At 47.2% G+C, this 19,624-nt stretch overlaps 1 protein-coding gene and 1 long non-coding RNA gene across 3 annotated transcripts in view; one reads left to right on the top strand and one right to left on the bottom strand.

The window, feature by feature from the left end:
* The window catches only part of LOC146045792 (uncharacterized), a 378,902-nt gene extending 378,553 nt beyond the window's left edge, over positions 1–349 (bottom strand). The window contains exon 1 of the long non-coding RNA XR_014465605.1: positions 89–349. This is a non-coding gene — a long non-coding RNA (uncharacterized LOC146045792). The remainder of the gene's footprint in view (positions 1–88) is intronic.
* ZNF507 (zinc finger protein 507) overlaps positions 310–19,624 on the top strand; it is a 29,459-nt gene continuing 10,144 nt past the window's right edge. The window contains exons 1-2 of one of the 2 annotated variants that reach the window (XM_083164850.1): positions 310–459; positions 15,486–17,419. In XM_083164850.1, the coding sequence (XP_083020976.1) occupies positions 15,491–17,419 (1,929 nt within the window). In that variant the 5' untranslated portion in view covers positions 310–459; positions 15,486–15,490. Of the gene's footprint in view, positions 460–9,976; positions 10,099–15,485; positions 17,420–19,624 lie in introns of those variants that run through there. The other variant, XM_083164851.1, reaches the window with a different exon arrangement.

The following is a 19,624-nucleotide window of genomic DNA, read 5'->3' as shown; positions in this document are numbered from 1 at the left end:
TTATATTTCACATTTTATTATTATTTTAGGGTTAATGTGCCCACTGAGCAATGTATATATGGTATATTTACTGTGGCAGCAGGTTTACCTCAGAATGTCACCACTTGCAGCCTGACAGGGCTAAGTGCATTGGCATGCCTCAGAGACAGGTGATGTACTTGGAAGTTTGGAGTATACTGTGTGCAGTGGCAGCAGCTCATGGTGGCTGTGGGGTGGGGGCGCTGTTTTTGTGAGGAGAGGGCACGGTGAGGGTATATTCCCCATCAGGTAGCCCCGTGTCTGCTGCTGGCTGCAGACACAGGGCCGGTGCCTCAGGTGCGCCTGCACAGGTAGAGACAGCTCAGCCATGCGCCGAGCCCCCAGTGACGTCACGGCCCGGGGCCCACCTGACCTGTCAAGTCGGGTCACGTGATCCACCTCCAGCACGCCGCCATTTTGGAACGCTTGTGAGGCGACTGGGTGAGTTTGCTGCGGTTTATAACGGTGTCGATGGCGATATTGGGGGTTATAGCGGGTGGGTGGTGATGTGGGGAGGTCGGGGTTCTCCTCTCGGAGGTGTAGGGGGTGACGGCGGTTAGGTGAGGAGGAGGAGGGTGCTGAGGAGATGATGCTGGGGGGACCAGGCCGTGTGTGTGCGGGGCCTCCTCCTGCGTGTCCTGCCACTTTACACAGGGGCTTCTGTGTCTCCATTGTGCTTTCTCGTGTGACCTCCCTGGGACCAGAAGTCTCAGCATGCTCTGCCAGCCAGAGCATGGGACATGTAGTTCCACAGCAGCTGGGAGTGATCAGGTTGTCAGGGGGTGCTGGGACTTGTTATAGAGCAGCTGGGGAGACACAGTTTGCCTGGAGGTGGAAGTAAACCGGCTGGTAGGGGGTGCTGGGACATGTAGTTACACTGCAGCTGGGGAGCCACACGCTGCTTCAGGCTGAGAGTAACCAAACTGACAGGTTGTGCTGAGCCATGTAGTTCTACAGCAGCTGGGGAGCCACACGCTGTCCTTAGGATAGATGTTACTTGGCTGGCTGGGTGTGCTGGGACATGTTGTTCCACAGCAGCTGGGGAGCCACATGCTGCATCAGGTTGACATACCTCCCAACATGACCCTCTTCAGGAGGGACACTTTGCTCTGCTTCTGGACTTCCCTCTTAATCTATGATACAGGTGATGGCAAAGAGGGAAGTCCAGGAATAGAGTATTCTGTCCCTCCTGGAAGGGGGTCATGTTGGGAGGTATGGGCTGAGAGTGACCAGACTGGCAGGGTGTGCTGAGACATGTAGTTCCATAGTTCCACGGCAGCTGGGAGCCGCAGGCTGCATGTGGGTGGGAGTGATCAGGTTGTCAGGGGGTGCTGTGACTTGTTGTTATAGAGCAGCTGGGGAGACAGTTTGCCTGGAGGTGGAAGTAAACCGGCTGGTAGGGGGTGCTGGGACATGTAGTTACACAGCAGCTGGGGGAACCACACGCTGCATCAGGTTGAAAGTGACCAGACTGGCAGGGTGTGCTGAGACATTGTAGTTCTACATCAGGTGGGGACACACACGCTGTCCTTGGGATAGACGTTACCTGGCTGGCGGTATGTGCTGGGGTAGCATTGCCAGAGCATCCGGTTAATAAAGGGCACATGAATGGCACAGAATCAGTGGCTGGCTGACTTCATGTCTCCGATTTACCTGGTTTTACTGAGCCACAGAATCTGTAATTCATAGTGTCCCTTATTAAAGGCAACGCAAGCTGAGACTTGTAGTTCTAAGCTAGGTAGGGACAGACTGTGCACAAGACTACAATCGACCAGGCTTTCAGCTTGTAGTTCATCCCACATTAGCTTAAGAGCAGGAATTACCTTTCCTGTAACCCTTCGTGTTCTTTCTCTGTGGTTGCTACTTGTACTGGTTTTCTGTAAATAAAAGAAGTGCTGGAATTTGTGGTTCTACCTTAGCTTGGTATTTGTATACACAGGTCCACATATGTAAATAACAGGAGCTTGATATATATTATTAGCAGACAGTATGCTGGGCCTTGGTTAACATGCACATTTTTTTTTTATTAGAAAGATTTTATTTTTTTTACCCCCAAAGCACAATGCGCTTCAGGCATGATCCCTCTCTGCGCCCATCACAAGTTACTATTCCATCGTAGTCCAACTGTATGGGAAAAAAAGTAAAATAAATAAAAAGTTGTTGACCTAAGACACAGTCGACCTTTTGTACCTGTCGACCATATGGGTCAACCTATTGAACTCCCACTAAAGAGTATCCGGCTACTTAGGGGTTTATTTACTAAGATGAGAGTTCTATTGAAGATGGGATGTTGCTACGGGACACCAATCAGATTCTGTCTATTATCTTCTAGAACAGGGGCAACTTCGACCCTCCAGATGTTGTACAACTACACACCCCAGAATGCTGTGCAGCAGTTTTTGCATGGCCAAATAGCAAAACTGTAGCAGGGCATGCTGGGATGTGTAGATCAACAACAGCTGGAGGGCCAAGGTCCCCATCCCTGTTCTAGAAGGTGCTAAATAAATAAGTTGATTCTGATTGGTTGCTATGGGCAACATCCCATGTTCAATAGAACTCCCGTCTTTGTTAATAAACTCCTCTGTGTCTGGTATTTTAAGGTCTTCACACCATTTATGAATGAAGAGTGTACAGTACAATAGGTAGGTGTTTTTGAATAATTACAGTTCAGAAACAGAAAAGGCGGAAGCTCTAGAAGTGCTGGATTGTCCGTAGTCTGCCGGCACCATCATCCTTCTGTGAGTTATCACGTAAAGCTGGCGCTTAAAGAATCCAGTCCAAGCAGCCCATACACGCTGCAATGCGGGCTGTCCGATGTGTGCTTTGAGGTGCGCGCTCCCGCGGCACCTCATCGCACAGTACAGAAAGTATGTGCTTGCACATACTTTTTGTACTTTGTTTTCATCACATCACATTGCATCGCATTGCATGCACATGCAATGCAATGTGATCTGTGCTAGTTAAGCATGGAAAACACGCCCGTATCGGGACGTGTATGGGCGGTATAAGTTATATTAAGCTATAGCTTCTGAAGGATCCAGATCAGACACTGTACACCTGCACGTATGTGACTGGTCACGTGCTATATTTCAGATGCGTGCTGCTTGTTTGAGTAATGTTGGCTGCATTACCTCTACCTTATATATTTAGGCCTGCAGCAATCATTGTGACTCTAGGTAGTAGTGTTGAGCACATTGTGTGTTTTTTACATGTGTCTGTTTAAATGCCTGACCCAGGTATAATCCAATTCCTGGCACCCCAAATCCTGGGACGTTGTTTTACAATTTACCAATCCCTTACTGGGATACCTGAACCAGGACCATAATTGGCACAAATAGAGGAATATCTCCAGAGGACTTTCATCCATATTGTTGCCAGATGCCAGAACCCAACCTTTTAAACCTGCAGCGGGCCTGTGTCCTCACGGCCACACTATACTGGTCATTGTTACCTCTGTCACATGTATGATGAGATTATGATTAGCAATAACAGATCAGTGGCTTCATCTGGAAGGGCTCACGTTCTGTATAAACGGCCATGAATATGAATTATATGGTGGTTATACATTGCAGTGACTGGAGAGAGGCTTCTTTTGTTGGACGGGTAGCGAGTGGCTGGATGTCTCTGCAGTGTATGAAACATTTTTACGCTGGCCCAAGTCATCAATGTCCGAATAATTGGTTACTATTTACAAATGATCCCCATAATTAGCATATCTACTTTGTTTTCATGGGAATTTGTATCATGCTGTGACTGATCAGGACATTGTAATCTGCATACGTCGCCTTCTGTCTATATTAAGTTTCAGAGCGAGGGGTAGCAAACCTTCCAAAGTGAAGTGTCAACCTTTTCACTGTCAACCAATAGCGGTAAACCTAATAATCCACACCGACATGTTGCCCGTAGCAACCAGATTACATAATTTATATTATGAATGTAGTAGATAAATTATTAGAAACTGGTTTCTATGGGTAACTACTCCACTTGGCGTATTTAGGAGGTCTGAGGCATATCTGCATAATCTGTAAAGGTTAGCTTTGTCTATAGTAGAAAATGCCCTACGATGGGAACAGAGAAACCTTGGTCGGACGCTGATCGGTCGGTTGCTTGGAGTCTGAGGCTGCACTGTGCCCCTGGGGAAACTCGGGGGTGCCGAACATGCACGGGTGATCCCAAAATCACCATGCACTAGTATGGCACTTGCACTGCGCACTTTCCTTCAGGCGACACTTCACGTCCTTACCCCGTCCTTTTGGATGGGGTAGGACAATTTTTCACACCCCCACCCCGGCCTTCTAGCTGAGGTCTTTATTATTTATTTCTCTTCCCTCTCACGTTCGTCACTTTTCACGTTCCTTGTTTTTTGTAGTTTTGTCACGTTTTTGTGGGTAGTTTGGTCGACCCTTTCGGGCCTTCCATTTCTCCAATGTGCCGAAGCTCTCGCCTTTTGGGGAGAGCTTCGGTCCCCCCGAGGACGACCCCGAGCCGCAAGGCGGAGGGAAGTCTACTGAGGGTCTCTCCAAACCTTCGGGTGCGGAGGACCCACCGTCCTAACCCTTCCGGGGGTTGAGGAATGAGGGTCTCTCTAAGCTTCGGCAAAGAGGACCCACCGTTCCCTATTTTCCCCTCTTCGGCCTTATTTTCCCCTCTTCGGGAGATGGCCCAATTCGATCGCACGGCCCCCTTTGCACGTGTTTAGGCACAGCACTGGTGGTAGAGAGCACACCTCGGGCTCCTGAGTTTCTTCAATCTAATTTGTCTGTATCCCATGATGCAGCTGGGAAGACAAATTGGACCCATCACCCGCACCTACACAGAAAACATAATAACATGCATATGAATAATTGGCTCAATGTTGAGGGATGGAAGAGGTGTGCTTTATGCCGATGGGCTGCTAATGTGTTTCATGTTGCTGCTTGTGTACCACACATCCTTGGCCAAGTGGCTGCACATTCCATAGAAGGCACATAGGAACATAGAGTATGATGGCAGATAAGAACCACTTGGCCCATCTAGTCTGTGCCTTTTGTATCCTTTAGGTCAGTGGTTCTCAACCTCGGTCCTCAAGAACCCCCAACAGTGCACGTTCTCCAGGTCACCTGGCATGTCCACAGGTGCACTAGTTATTCACTGAAACATTTTCTATGCTGACCGATAATGGGGAAAATCGCTAGGCTGAAAAATGCGCAGTGCATACACAATGACCGTTTTTCGCCCATTTCAGCAATTTTTCCCAGGAGTGGACGCCTTTCTATAGCAGGATGCTATGGAAAGCCATCCACCCCATTGCTCATCTGCTGGTAATACCGGCGTATGAACGGCTGGGCCAGCCATGATGCGGAGTGCGCATCAGCCCTCATCGACGCGCCATACAAACTAAGCTGCTTTCAGCTCAGTCGCCCAGTATGTATTTATTTATAAATTTTCTTATATAGCGCACACATATACCGCAGCGCTTTACAGAGAATTATTGAACATTCACATCGGTGTCTGCCCCAGTAGAGCTTACACTCTATATTCCCTACCACATGTGTACACACACACACACACACACACACATATACACATTCTAGGATTAATTTTGGTGGAAGCTGGAGTACCCTGAGGACACCCACGCAAGCACAGGGAGAATATACAAATTCCGCACAGTTAGGGCCATGGTGGGAATCGAACCCATGATCTCAGTGCTGTGAGGCAATAATGCTAACCATTATACTATCTGTACTGCCCCAATGTATGTATTGGCCTTTAGTTTTTTTGCAGGGATATTCCTATGCCTATCATATGCATTTTTAAATGGCTCTACTGTCAAATGCCCCGTACACACTGTGCGAGTGGGCATCTGTGCTTTGCTGTGCATCTTAGCACAGATTGCTCAGCCCACTGCTGTGTGCTAAGTGATCTTTCACAGCCAGTGTTCTCTGGTGAGTGAACACTGGCGATGACTATATTTATACTGTATATATCTAGTCAGGTGATGGTGATGCGTCGTGGGACCGCGCATCTGTCACCCATGCACAGCATGCGCAATGTTGACTATATCGTCAACATGGCATGCTGTCAGGTCACCTGCGTGTGATTAAACAAAATAAATCCAGAAAACATGACCTGTTGTGGGAGCATTTGAAGCTCGACGTTGTTAATCCCTGCTCTACACTCTCCCAGCGAGTGTACTTAATAAGCAAACAAGAAAAGCTGCCCATATTTGCAAAACTTCTGCACTTTAGCTTAAGTACATGTAAGTTTTTTTTTTTTTTTTTTTATTATTCCTACTGTTTTTTTTTTTTTTTTGTTTTTTTTACAACCCAGCCCGCGGCGGGCCTGTTGGAGCCTGACATCTGATCTAGCTTGTACAGAAATGGCCAGCTTAGCATGCAAGGAATCTGCACCCATCTACAGTATGTGTTCCTCTCTTTACTCGTGCTTGGGAGCATTTCAGCAGCCAAAAATAGTATGTTCTCCTTCCTCCCACCCGCAGCTTTCTGTTATCCCTGGGAAAACACACCCCAGAGATGGTTCTAAACAGCTGCAGCAGCATCCAGTCTTGACAGTTTTCTGTAGTGTTTCTAACCACGTGGCAATAGGATGTGGCATTCACTGATTACCAGTTTCATGTGTCCCCTTTTAGAAACACAAACGCCACGTCTGCCCACACGTATTCCTAGAGATTGCTGCCTGGAAATAGAGCTTTTACCCAGCCTGAAATGTTCACAAGGGAAGATCATTATTGGCAAGATCCAAGCTAGCAATCGTGTATTGTGTAACTTTGCAGAACTGTCAGATTTATCCTCCGCTCATGTGAGTCCATGCACGTATGGTAGTAGTTATTTTCCAACACCTTTATGTGCGATCCACGGTGGTTGAATGTGATCTTTGCTAAGTTATTTGCATACTATTCCCCCTACATTATACTGAGAGGAAAATGAGCTAATCATCACATCTGACTATCTATGGCAGTGATTCTCAACCTCGGTCCTCAGGACCCCCAACAGTGCACATTTTCCAGGTCACCCGACAGGTGCGTTCATTACTCACTGACACATTTTAAAAGATTAGAGGTGGAGCTAATTATTTAACCCGTGAGGAGACCTGGAAAATATGCACTGTTGGGGGGGGGTCCTGAGGACCGAGGTTGAGAACCACTGATCTGTGGTGTCATGCACTCGTGGCAAATCTGAAGATGATCAAGTGCCTAATGGGAGAAGTGACAAGGCCAGCACAATACCGGCCATAGTTGTGATCTGCAGTTGTTGCCCTGAACAGTCACCGTATCCTCCCGCAACCATGTGTGGGGATGTGTTAGGAAAAAACACATCCCCTCGCTTGTGCCAGCTGCTGGAGAAATCATTTGATGGTTACCGACCATCGAATGATTTCTCCAGGGCTCGTAAATATAAGTCAGAGGCATGTGACTCCCACATTTACATAGGAACCCTTGTATTTGCAAGGCTATGCCCATGAAACGCTGGGCATTCCCATGTCAGAGCGCACCCCCCCCCCCCCAACTGTGTGAGTGCCAGAAGCCTTGCACATGGGCATAACTGATTATGCACATGCACAGGGCACAACCATTGGTCCCCCATGCAAACGCACGGGGGACCAAATGGATTAGAAACTGGCCCACAGGGTATTAACTCCTCTAATTCTACTCCCTGGGCTAAAGGTGCCCATACACAGTGCGATAGCACCTTGTGATGCGCGCTCCCGCGGGCATCGCATTGCACAGTACAAAAATGATGTGCTGCACATACTTTTTGTACTGCCCTCAGATAGCATCGCATGAAAAACGCATACGTTGCGATGCAGCCCATAATGGGTGCGATCATCACACTGTGTATGGGCACCTTTATGTCTTACCCCTGCCATTGGTCCTGCATTTCAGGTGTGTCTTGATCGCTGGGTTTGGCTTAGTTTACCTAGTAGTCTCCCAGCCTACAAGCTTCAGTCTGTGTTGATAGTGATTGATTAGCCACCTGTAATCTTCCGACTCCTTTTTTCAACAATGTTTAGGAGCCTACACATTGGTCGAAACTGCTGAGCAATGCAGGTCTGTCAGGTCCAGTGTTCTCTGGTGAGATCACTGGCCCTGACCGGCAATGTCACTAGATATATCCAGCATGCAGGATATTAATCACCGGGTTATAGCGACTTTTGGGGCCGTGCATCGCTATCGCTAGTCAGGTCGCTTACAAAATGACGTGAAATCACCACACTCTCCAGAGCTACAGCATGTTAGTTTTAACTAACTAGGGGTAAATTTACTAAAGCTTCTAAAAATGAAGACGTGTTGTTGCCCATAGCAACTAATCAGATTGTCTATCATTTTCTAGGATGTAACAGAGAAATGATAGACAAGATCTGATTGGTTGCAATGGGCAACCATTAAGTATCACCTATCTCCTATATCGCTGGTGCTATCCCAGTGTCAGCTGCCGCATCTAATCCTGGGCAGCTGGCCACTGCTGGCCGTTCCGGCACTCCTGGGCAGCTGGCCACTGCTGGCCGTTCCGGCACTCCTGGGCAGCTGGGCGTTCCGGCACTCCTGGGCAGCTGGCCACTGTTTGGCGTCGCGGCACTCACAGGAACACCCCCTCAATTTAAATATCATCAGTTTAGATGGGGGATCATATGTGATCTGCTGTGCAAAAACTGTTGAAACCACCAGAATGCATCTGCCAGGACTATCACAGGCCACCTGCTATTTTCCCTCGTGGGGGTTCACGACCCCCATAGAGGGAATAGAATAGGTGGCTTGCATAGCGAGCCACCGTGCCCGCAGCGTGGCGAGTGCAGTGAGCCTGTAAGGGGCTTAGTTGCGCTCACCATGCTGTCTGGGTCTAGTCAGTGGGGCTAATGACTGTCGGGATCCTGACTGTCGGACCCCTATACCACACCCATACAGGCATCACCCAGTTAGGCCTGTTTGTAGAGAGTCCAGGGACTGTAGTAGTGTTCATTCTAGCAGCCGCTTTCTTTGAAAACCCATGCAGTTCCTGTTCTCTGCCTGGGGTGTCACTGTCTGCTGTGGTGTTTCTGGTTTGCATATCAGTGCTGATATACAGACCACACTGTGCGACACCCCAGGCAGGGAAGAGGAACTGCATGTGTATTCAAAGATAGCGGGTGCTAAAGTGAACACTATGCAGTCCCATCAGTCCATTGATTAATATGGTCCTGCGTTTACATAGAATGACTCGATTGTGTTGGAAGCAGAATTTAAATGTCCCTTTAGAAATTGCTAAATCCTTCAAGAGGGAGCACAATCCAATGGCCTGGGGGCTAAGTTCATAAAAATTCTTTTCTTGCAACATTTAATTGGGTAACGTGGTTAATTAAGTCAGGTAAGTAGATTTTGCCTTTGAGCCAAGACACATACTTAGGCAGCTTGAATAATTAACTGTTTAACAGCCTGACTCCTAAGGCTTGCTTAGGTTTGTGTAGGTTTTCCCCTATTTTGGGATGAAAAAGTGTTTGTCACAGAAATGTATTCCTATCCAACAAATGAATCCCCACCCTATTGTATGCAAACCCCAGAAGTCTGCGGTATAAGCCTTATTGAGGGTGTATGTATAGCCCAACTTTTGCTCTTAGGCAAAGGCTGGTCCAAATCCTGAAAAAAAGGGTTTCCATTTCATGTTTATCATTAACCCTGAATCTCCGAAATGCATTAAACCAGTGGTTCTCAAACTCTGTCTTCACGACCCCACATAGGTCACTTGGCAGGTGCATTCATTACACACTGACACATTTTATATCTACAGGTGGAGCTAATTATTTTACTTGACTGTGTTGAGACCTGGAAAGCATGCACTGTGTAGGGTCCTGAGGACCGAGTTTGAGAACCTGGGCACTAGACTTCTGAACGACCTCTTTTATTATATTGTCTAGTGTGTACACGCAATATAGTTAACAATGTGTGATCCCGCGCATCATTAATGACCCCTCGCTCCTCTGAACAGGTACAGACGGGGTGGACCTCGTAAACAGCCGCTGCCCATTCCCGGCACTTTTCTCCAACATCAAGGACATACGTTTTTCCTCCCAATGGATACTGACCTCATATAAAGGCCCTATATACACGTAGGGGTTTCTTTTCATCAAATGAATAAACCGTCTTCTCACTCCTTTTTTCTCTATATGTATTCAACAATGACTGCCCCTCAGGGCTGTAACTCACATCTATGTGAGGCCCTATATGCATTTATTTATTAACAGTTTCTTATATAGCGCACACAGATTCCGCAGCGCTTTACAAAGCATAGTTATGAGCAAAAACGCATACCGAATTACAGCACAAGACAGTTTAGGACAAGTACATGGTAAATATGGATAGTTGCATCAGGGGACAGGACACTGTAGCAATCATCAGGGTGGCAGAGGTTTATATATTCTAAGAAAGGCACATGAGGAGAGAGGGCCCTGCTCGTGAGAGCTTACATTCTAAAGGGGAGGGTTAGACAGACAGGGGTGACACAGAAGGGTGATATCAAAAGGTATCTTTATGGCCGTTGCACTGTTATCAAGTCAGGAAAGTTCACCATCCGTACAGGTATAAATGGTTTAAACAAAAAACTTTTGCAGGATACAGAGTGAATTACAACAGGATACAAGTAAAAAAATATATAAAACTGTTTAAAATATACATACACTCCAGGAAGCAAGGATCCTTGTCAGATGATGTCAGAGCGCAGTACAGACATATATCAGTGGTGTCAAACTCAAGGCACTCCAGCTGTTGTGGAATGACACTTCCCAGCATGCCTTGCCACAGTTTTAGCAACCCATTATATAAAATCTATAGCCGAGGAAGCTGGGACGTGTAGTTCCACAACAGCTGGAGGGCCATGAGTTTGACACCACTAATGTACATTAAAGCAGCATTCGCTTAAAGACGCATGTTTGCATTTGACTGAATTAGTCCTTAGCGGACAAGACGATACAGAACATTGAATGCAAGCTATATACCCAGTGCTGCACATGCAAAAACTGTTGCGGGTGAGCACAGAAATTCAGTGCCACTGAGAGCAGAGGGTAGGTAATGATGGTGTAAATGGGTATGGGTCATTGGGTGGACCCAATTTAGGTCAACCACTGAAGGTCAACATGGGCAAGGTCAGAAGGTTGACACAAGCATTAGGTTGACAAATGGGAAGGACAACAGTCAAAAAGTCGTTTTCATGGTTTTTTTGGTCCCGAATGCCGACTCTGTCGACATGTACACCGTCAAAGTTCCCTTGCATGGCTTACTGTGCTTGCCATGCTCCATGCACAGTGCCTTGCTGCTATTGGCACACTGTTTTATTCTCCCACCACGCTGTAGTGGATGGTAGAAAAAAAAACTTGAAAAACTCAGGTCAACCTTTGGACAGTCGACTTTCCCATTGTCAACCTAATTCTTGTGTCGACCTTACCCATGTCGAACTATTTCAGCGATCGACCTAAGGCCTGCCTGCCTTCAGTAGTCGACCAAAAGCATGTCTACTTAGGGTAGGGTTGACTGAATTACTGTATCACGGTGTAAATGAGGAGGGGAAAGCCCATGAGGACAGAGGCCCCTGCGCGTTATACCTACAGTAGGTAATCATGAGCGTTTTTTTTATTTATTTACAGTGTCTTATATAGCGCAGCAGTTTCCATTACAGTGTCTTATATAGCGCAGCAGATTCCGTTAGTGTCATATATAGCGCAGCAGATTCCGTTACAGCGTCTTATATAGCGCAGCAGATTCCGTTACAGTGTCTTATATAGCGCAGCAGATTCCGTTACAGTGTCTTATATAGCGCAGCAGATTCCATTACAGTGTCTTATATAGCGCAGCAGATTCCGTTAGTGTCTTATATAGCGCAGCAGATTCCGTTAGTGTCTTATATAGCGCAGCAGATTCCATTACAGTGTCTTATATAGCGCAGCAGATTCCGTTAGTGTCTTATATAGCGCAGCAGATTCCGTTAGTGTCTTATATAGCGCAGCAGATTTCGTTAGTGTCTTATATAGCGCAGCAGATTCCATTACAGTGTCTTATATAGCGCAGCAGATTACGTTACAGTGTCTTATATAGCGCAGCAGATTCCGTTAGTGTATTATATAGCGCAGCAGATTCCGTTACAGTGTCTTATATAGCGCAGCAGATTCCTTTACAGCGTCTTATATAGTGCAGCAGATTCCATTACAGTGTCTTATATAGCGCAGCAGATTCCATTACAGTGTCTTATATAGCGCAGCAGATTCCGTTACAGTGTCTTATATAGCGCAGCAGATTCCGTTACAGTGTCTTATATAGCGCAGCAGATTCCGTTAGTGTCTTATATAGCGCAGCAGATTCCATTACAGTGTCTTATATAGCGCAGCAGATTCCGTTAGTGTCTTATATAGCGCAGCAGATTCCGTTAGTGTATTATATAGCGCAGCAGATTCCGTTAGTGTCTTATATAGCGCAGCAGATTCCGTTACAGTGTCTTATATAGCGCAGCAGATTCCTTTACAGCGTCTTATATAGCGCAGCAGATTCCGTTAGTGTATTATATAGCGCAGCAGATTCCGTTAGTGTATTATATAGCGCAGCAGATTCCGTTAGTGTCTTATATAGCGCAGCAGATTCCATTACAGTGTCTTATATAGCGCAGCAGATTCCTTTACAGCGTCTTATATAGCGCAGCAGATTCCGTTAGTGTATTATATAGCGCAGCAGATTCCGTTAGTGTCTTATATAGCGCAGCAGATTCCGTTACAGTGTCTTATATAGCGCAGCAGATTCCGTTAGTGTCTTATATAGCGCAGCAGATTCCATTACAGTGTCTTATATAGCGCAGCAGATTCCATTACAGTGTCTTATATAGCGCAGCAGATTCCATTAGTGTCTTATATAGCGCAGCAGATTCCGTTAGTGTCTTATATAGCGCAGCAGATTCCGTTACAGCGTCTTATATAGCTCAGCAGATTCCGTTACAGCGTCTTATATAGCGCAGCAGATTCCGTTACAGCGTCTTATATAGCGGCAGCAGATTCTGTTACAGTGTCTTATGCTATATATGCTTATGCAGCACATTCAGTTGCACTGTACAATTGGAAACAGTGATACAACAAAGTGGGTAGTAACAGACCGGTTATAGGGGTAGGAGGGCCCTGCTCGCTAGCTTACAATCTATAGACTTGGCAAGTTTCCCAGCATTAGTGCATTACATGCATTTCCAGCTCACTAAAATAATAGTAGGATTTCTAGTATCTAGTAAGTATTTCTGCACCGCAACCACCTTACTTTTTCTAGATTGTTGGGAAACCTATACAGACGACGGCAGTGAAGAAGTCCGACACAAGACCTTTATTTCAGTAATAGGGAAGGTTACAGAAGCGGCTTTATACATACAGCGAGCGCAGAGTTTGCCTTTTAAGGAATTAACACTGCAGCGTAGGTGATAAGCAGACCAGGCCTGACCTCCAGCCAACCTCACATACCACACTATAGTCAGTGGTTACTTCTGTGGAGCACTTCTATAAACAGAAAGGGGAACTGCGCGACTCCTCACTTTTTAATGGACAACTATTGCAGTTTGTGGTTTTTCTGGTGGATTTTCACTGCCTTGTATTTTTTTTGTGTGATGAGGAAAGCCAATGTTACCCTTGAAGTGTTTTTATTTCTGCTTTGTGGTTGCCCCCTCCCATAGCGCTGCAGTTTGACAGCGCGTTGCACAGATGTATTCTCTGTAGGATTTAACTGTTCATATATCTTGACCTTCTCCTGTATAAGTAAAGCCTCAGCAGCGGCCACTATGTAGGCGCTTAATGGCGCAATACAAGTGTAGCTCTATTCGCGTGCGCACATCTGCTGGCGCAGACTTTCAGTTTATGGTGTCCCGTCCCTTTGACTGGCTGGTAACTAGTTACATATACAGGGTGGGAGATAATATTGCATTAGAAGCAGTTTTATAAGTTTCCTTCTCCATCTGGTAGTATTTAGGTAATAATGCTAAAGCCCCATGCACACTAGCCGGTTCCCTTCGGGAGCGATGTCGTTAATGTGTAAGGGAGAAGGCAGTGAGCCAGGCTGACCCTGCTGCTTCTTTTCTTAATTATTACTTGACCTTCACCAAGGTGAGCAAATATGGAATTTGCTAACCAGTATCTCTTTAGTACTAAAGTGTTGACTCGTACCGCGTTCCCAACAAAATACCGGGTCAAATTTGGGATTTTTGACCTGGGATTATGGCTGGTCTCCACTCTGGGGTCTCCGTTTCCACTGCACTGTATTCCAGGGTAGACACCAACAGGTGGGCCGGCAGTGAGCGGGCATTGGTGGGTGGGCTTTGGTAGGCCAGCGACGGGCATTGGGTGTGCGAGCCGGCAGATGGCATAGGTGGATGGGCAGTGGGCAAGGGCAGGCAGGTGGTCAGCTGGAGATGTTTTTCACAATGGCCAGCCTCCCTGCCAGGGTCAAACAACCCGGATAAGAAATGTCTCCACAGCTCATTACCTGTGCTTTACCCACTAAAACCCTGCTCCTGTCCTGGGAAAAAAACCCAGGTCACTAGACCCGGGTTTTTTCCCCAGTAGCAGTTTACAATGACCCGAGTCCCGGGTCGACCTGGCAAAACCTCAGCTTTTTAGGCCATTTGAAATGGGTATATTTAGGCATCACTGTACACAAAGGGGATCTGAATGAACCGAAGTAGACCGTAACGATTAGGATTGCCATACTACCCCTTTAAACGAAGAAACATATTAATTACACAGGTTCTGCGGCTGATCAAAACCTGGTGACATGCAGAAGCCAGCCACAGAACCTGTGCAATTCATCAGTGTCTCAGTTTAAAGGATATGATGGGATTTGCACTAACTTGCTATCCATTTTGACTATATAGTCCAAATCAATAGCCAAAATGACACCGCGTGTGCACACCATAAGAGATCTGTTTCTTCTATCTCTTAGAACAGGTGCTGTAACCATTTGGAAGATTAGTGTGTTCTTCTATCATGTGATGTGTTGGGCCTGTGCCCAAATCCTGTTACCTTGTTCGTGATACTACTAATGCATTGTATGACCTGCAGGCTTTTTTTTTACCTTTTCCCCAGTGAGACCTAGTCAATCATTTGAGGAGTGAAATGTCATTGCAAATGGCTACTGCACTAATGTCAAAGCAAACAGCAGGGATTTATGTTTGTATAATCCCGACAAGGGGGTGGATCACCTCCCCCCCCCCCCCCCCTTCCCTTGCGGGCTTGCTGCGCTCACCACGCTGTGGGCTCGGTTTATTCTAGTTTATTCTCCCTCCCTCAGAGAGGGACAAAGTGCCAGGATTTCGGCGATCACGATTTCGACCGCTGGGATTCTGGCGTCGGGATTTCTACCGCCGTGATTTCAACTGCATCCCACTCTTTGCAATACTTTTATTTGGCTGTAATTTAGTATGTACATACTAAGCAAGGCAATCTGCGTAAATCATCTTTTAAATTTGTTTTCTTCTGTGACTTAGGTGTAATGGAAAACAAGACAAACGCTGGGATACAAACGCCAGAAGTGGAAGATCGCTTGGTTCCGGAGGCTAAGCTCCTGCACACGACGGAGGCACAACAAAAATGCGATGACCCTCTGATTAACGTTATACAGAAACTCACAGCGATGGTGAACAGAGAAGAATCCAGCAGAAGTATGGACAGGGTAAAACGTCCATATCCGGAGGATGCGCCTAGCGATCTGCCATCATCCCTGGTGGCAGGGCTGGAGAACCTCTGCCCCAAAAAGATCAAGGAAGAAGCTCCTGACAACCAATGTTCAACAGGAAGCCCCACACCCAGCAATAAGCGGGTGATGTTCTACCAGTGTAGTCTCTGCAAGTTCATCTCTCCTTCTTTTGAGGTGCTTACCGTTCACGTGAAGGCTCATGGCCAGCATAACGAAATCATCCTCATGTGCTCAGATTGCCACTGTACTTTTAAAAACCACAGCGAGCTGGAAGCTCATATAAAAACGCACTGTGAGAACGAAGTCAGCGCTCCTTCACAGCTGAAAGATCAGCCCCAGGAAGATAAGTCTCTGTTCCCGTGTACAGACTTTCCCGAGCCAGCGCGGAAAAAATGGTACGTCTATGAGTCGTACGGGTTGTACAGGTGCCTGATCTGCAGGTACACCTGTGGCCAACAGCGAATGTTAAAGACCCATGCCTGGAAACACGCCGGTGAGGTTGACTGTACATACCCAATATTTGAAGAAGAGAACGAGTCTGCCAGCTTACCGGATTCTACGGTGGCTCATACACCACAGGGAAGTGAATCTGTGCTGTCGGAAAACCTCGACTTTAAGCCCCACTGGCACGTACCTGCAGGCGAGACTGTTCAGAAGCGCTGCTCTGTGCCAGTTGATGGGCAGGTGAAAAGGACGGAAATCCTCGATCCGGGGAATGCCCCAGCTCCTTCAACGGAAGTCATTGTTGTTGAGGATGCTCTATCGGAAACTGATCAAGATAACTTTCTTAGAGATAGCCTGCTGTCCTCCGCACAGAAAATAATTAACTGTAGCCAAAACACAAAGGGCCACGTGAACGTGATTGTGGAACGTTTGCCTGGGGCTGAAGAGCCTGGTGCACAGAAACCCTTCCTAATAACGACCGAAGTGGCTGTAAAAAAGATGGTCCCTCACGACTCCCAGCCAACAGGATTGGTGGAAGCAGTAGGGAATGAAGAGATCATAATCGGATGGAGCAACACTGGTAAGAACAGCGCTGACTTTCAGGGGTCCAGTGAGAATTCTCCTCCGGTGCGGAGGAGGACAAACTCTGAGTGCTTGCGGCTGCACTCCTTAGCTGCCGAGGCACTAGTCACTATGCCTATCCGGGTGGTGGAATGTCCCAAGACCAGTTTAAGGCTCATCCACGATACCAAGTCCATAGATCCAGACACTGGGCAGCGTGATGACAACACAACCTATGTGACTTGCCCTAAGGTCGAGTCATCAAAGGATCCCGAGGCTTGTAATGACAATGCGGAAGTGCAAGAGAAAAGCGAACTTACCGAGACGCCTATAAAAATGGGCATAAGCATGTCTTTGCTGAAGGTGATTGAGAAGCTAAGAGAGCGCACCGATCAGAATGCTACGGACGATGACATTCTGAAAGAGTTACAGGACAATGCCCAGAGTGAGTCTACAAGCGAACTTGGCCCCGGGAGTAACCTTGTGGAATATCTACCCGATATGGAGAGGCCCTACAGGTGCCGCCTGTGCCATTACACAAGTGACAATAAGGGTTACATAAAGCAGCACTTGAGGGTTCACCGCCAGAGGCAGCCTTACCAGTGTCCTATTTGTGAACACATCGCTGAGAATAGCGGCGATTTGGAGAACCATATGATTAACCATTGCAAGACCATGAAGTATGATTGTAAACATTGCAGCGAGTCCTTCTATTACAAGGTAGAAATATCCATCTGTGAGCAGTATGAAAAAGTCACCAACAAAATATCAACATATTATGAATGTCGACATGGTAAAAATTTTGACCTGTTCTGAATGCTGGTATTTTACAAGTCCGCCCCAAAATGCCACCATGCCATTGTTTGTCTAGTTAAGCCTAAAGGGCCCTACACACGGGCCGATGAAGCTACTTCGCTCAGAATGCTCAGTCTCTCTCAGCACACAGCTGCAGCGAGGTGTCCGGGTCTGGCCCAGACAGGTTATTAATCGCTGCCAGATTCAGAACGGTGGGACGGCGCATTGATCTACACCAGTGGTAGCCAACTCCAGTCCTCGAGCGCTACCAACAGTTAATGTTTTCCAGGTCTCCTCACACAATCACCAAGTTTTTTGCTCCACCTGTGGATCTTTTAAAATGTCAGTCAGTAATTAGTGCACCTGTGTACCTGCAAGGTGAGCTGGGAAGCGTGAACTGTTGGTAGCTCTGGAGGACTGGAGTTGGCTACCACTGATCTACACACACACACTGCGATTTACATGCGTTTTCAGGCATTTTCTGAGTGATTTAGTAAAATCGCTCATGAAAATGCTTGATTGTTGCCTCGTGTGTGGGGCCCATAACCCTGAACATAAATTTGGCACTAAAATGTACTGTTCATGTTATTGTTATTGTGTTGACATGTAAATAAGGACCTAATGAATATGTTGACATTTTACATGCCGGCAATGCCAGGGTTCGCAAATACTCGCTAAAGCGAGTATTTTACCCACTTTGGAGCACCAGGGACTCATTTTTTATGAATGGCTGGGTCCCCTGGGACCCGCTCCGCCCATTTCGGCATGCACACCGTGTTAATATGTGTGACAAGGGCGGAGGGATCTATTTCCCCCTCAGTTGTGATGCGACCGTGGAGAAGACACAGCGTGACTTACGGCCGCTTCACACATCTGCTGGGTGCGAAAATGAAAGGGTCCCTGTCACCGTAGAGTCATAGGCAGCAGTGTACGGAAGCCGCTTAAGCTGGCTCCTGCACTGTGCCTCAACAACAGACGGCTGGAGCCAATACCAGAAGCAGCTGCTCAGCAGGGGAACAGCTGCGGCTGGTGTAAGGACAAAGCACGAGGAACTGAAACCAGCATTGGGGCCAGAACCAGGGAGGTGTGACAGTGAGGACGGAGCAGACCTGGGCAGGAAGTAGAAGAGGGGTGCGTGGTCCATTTAGCAGGCTGCTTGGCTGTGTCATGTAAGGGGATTTATTGCTAGAAGGACTCGGGCTGCAGACTTCCCTCCTCCTCTCCTACCTCGCGGTGCTGCTCTCGTGTGTCACTGTCACCTCCTCCAGGCTCTGAGTGCTGGCTGTTATTGGCCCACTTGTCCCCTCCTCCCCTCACTGCACGGCTGGCAGAGAGGCTGCAGCTCACCAATTAACTCTTAACAGGCAGAGCTGCCTGTAGGAGAGGAGCCTATAGACTCTGCTGGGATTTCACTAACCCTATCCCTCCTGTTCCTGCTGCCATTACTTTTACAATCCTGATCGGTGCAGTACAGGTGTCCCTATTCTGACAGTATGCCTTTTTCTAGTATATGTGTATCTTGCTTTATGTGAGTGGTCAAATTGCCAATTGGTCCCCCCCCCCCAACCCACAATAGCCACAGTTTTGGGGGTGCCCAAATTTTGTTTGCTTACCCCAAAAAAAAATAATAGGCTCAGGCTGGCCCTTGGCTCAGGGTATATGCCATATGGAAGAGAGGAGCAGGCTTCTGTATGTGCCATGCTGGGGAAGGGGAGAGGAGGCTTCATTCCGTTGGGACTCAGAAAAGGTCAAGTAGGACCCCGATTTTTGTAAGTGAGGGGTCCCAGGGACCCATAGTTTTTGAGGGTTTTCGCAATCACTGAATGCGTTGACATTCTGACACGTCCCTGGTGTGACCTTTTTCCTTCGTTTTTCTTGTCAACCTACCTGAAGCCAATTGTCTGCTTTTTCCTATTACCTTTATTTTTCCTACTTATGTATAGGGCTAGGTCTTTGTATTTCATTTATACCCCTTTTACACCACCGCAAAAACCTGGGTTTTTGCCTCGTTGACTTGGGTCAGAGGAGGTGTAAATGGGGTACCCGAAATGTGGGGCAGTGTAAATGGGTATCCTGGGTCATCTGAATCGGGCCCGTTTACACCAAATGGGGAGCCCCAACCTCCCTACC

Source organism: Crinia signifera, chromosome 11 (assembly GCF_055691185.1).
Source record: "Crinia signifera chromosome 11, ASM5569118v1, whole genome shotgun sequence".
Taxonomy (NCBI): domain Eukaryota; kingdom Metazoa; phylum Chordata; class Amphibia; order Anura; family Myobatrachidae; genus Crinia; species Crinia signifera.
Note: the sequence above shows the minus strand (reverse complement) of the source record. Positions and strands in the feature narration are given on the sequence as shown.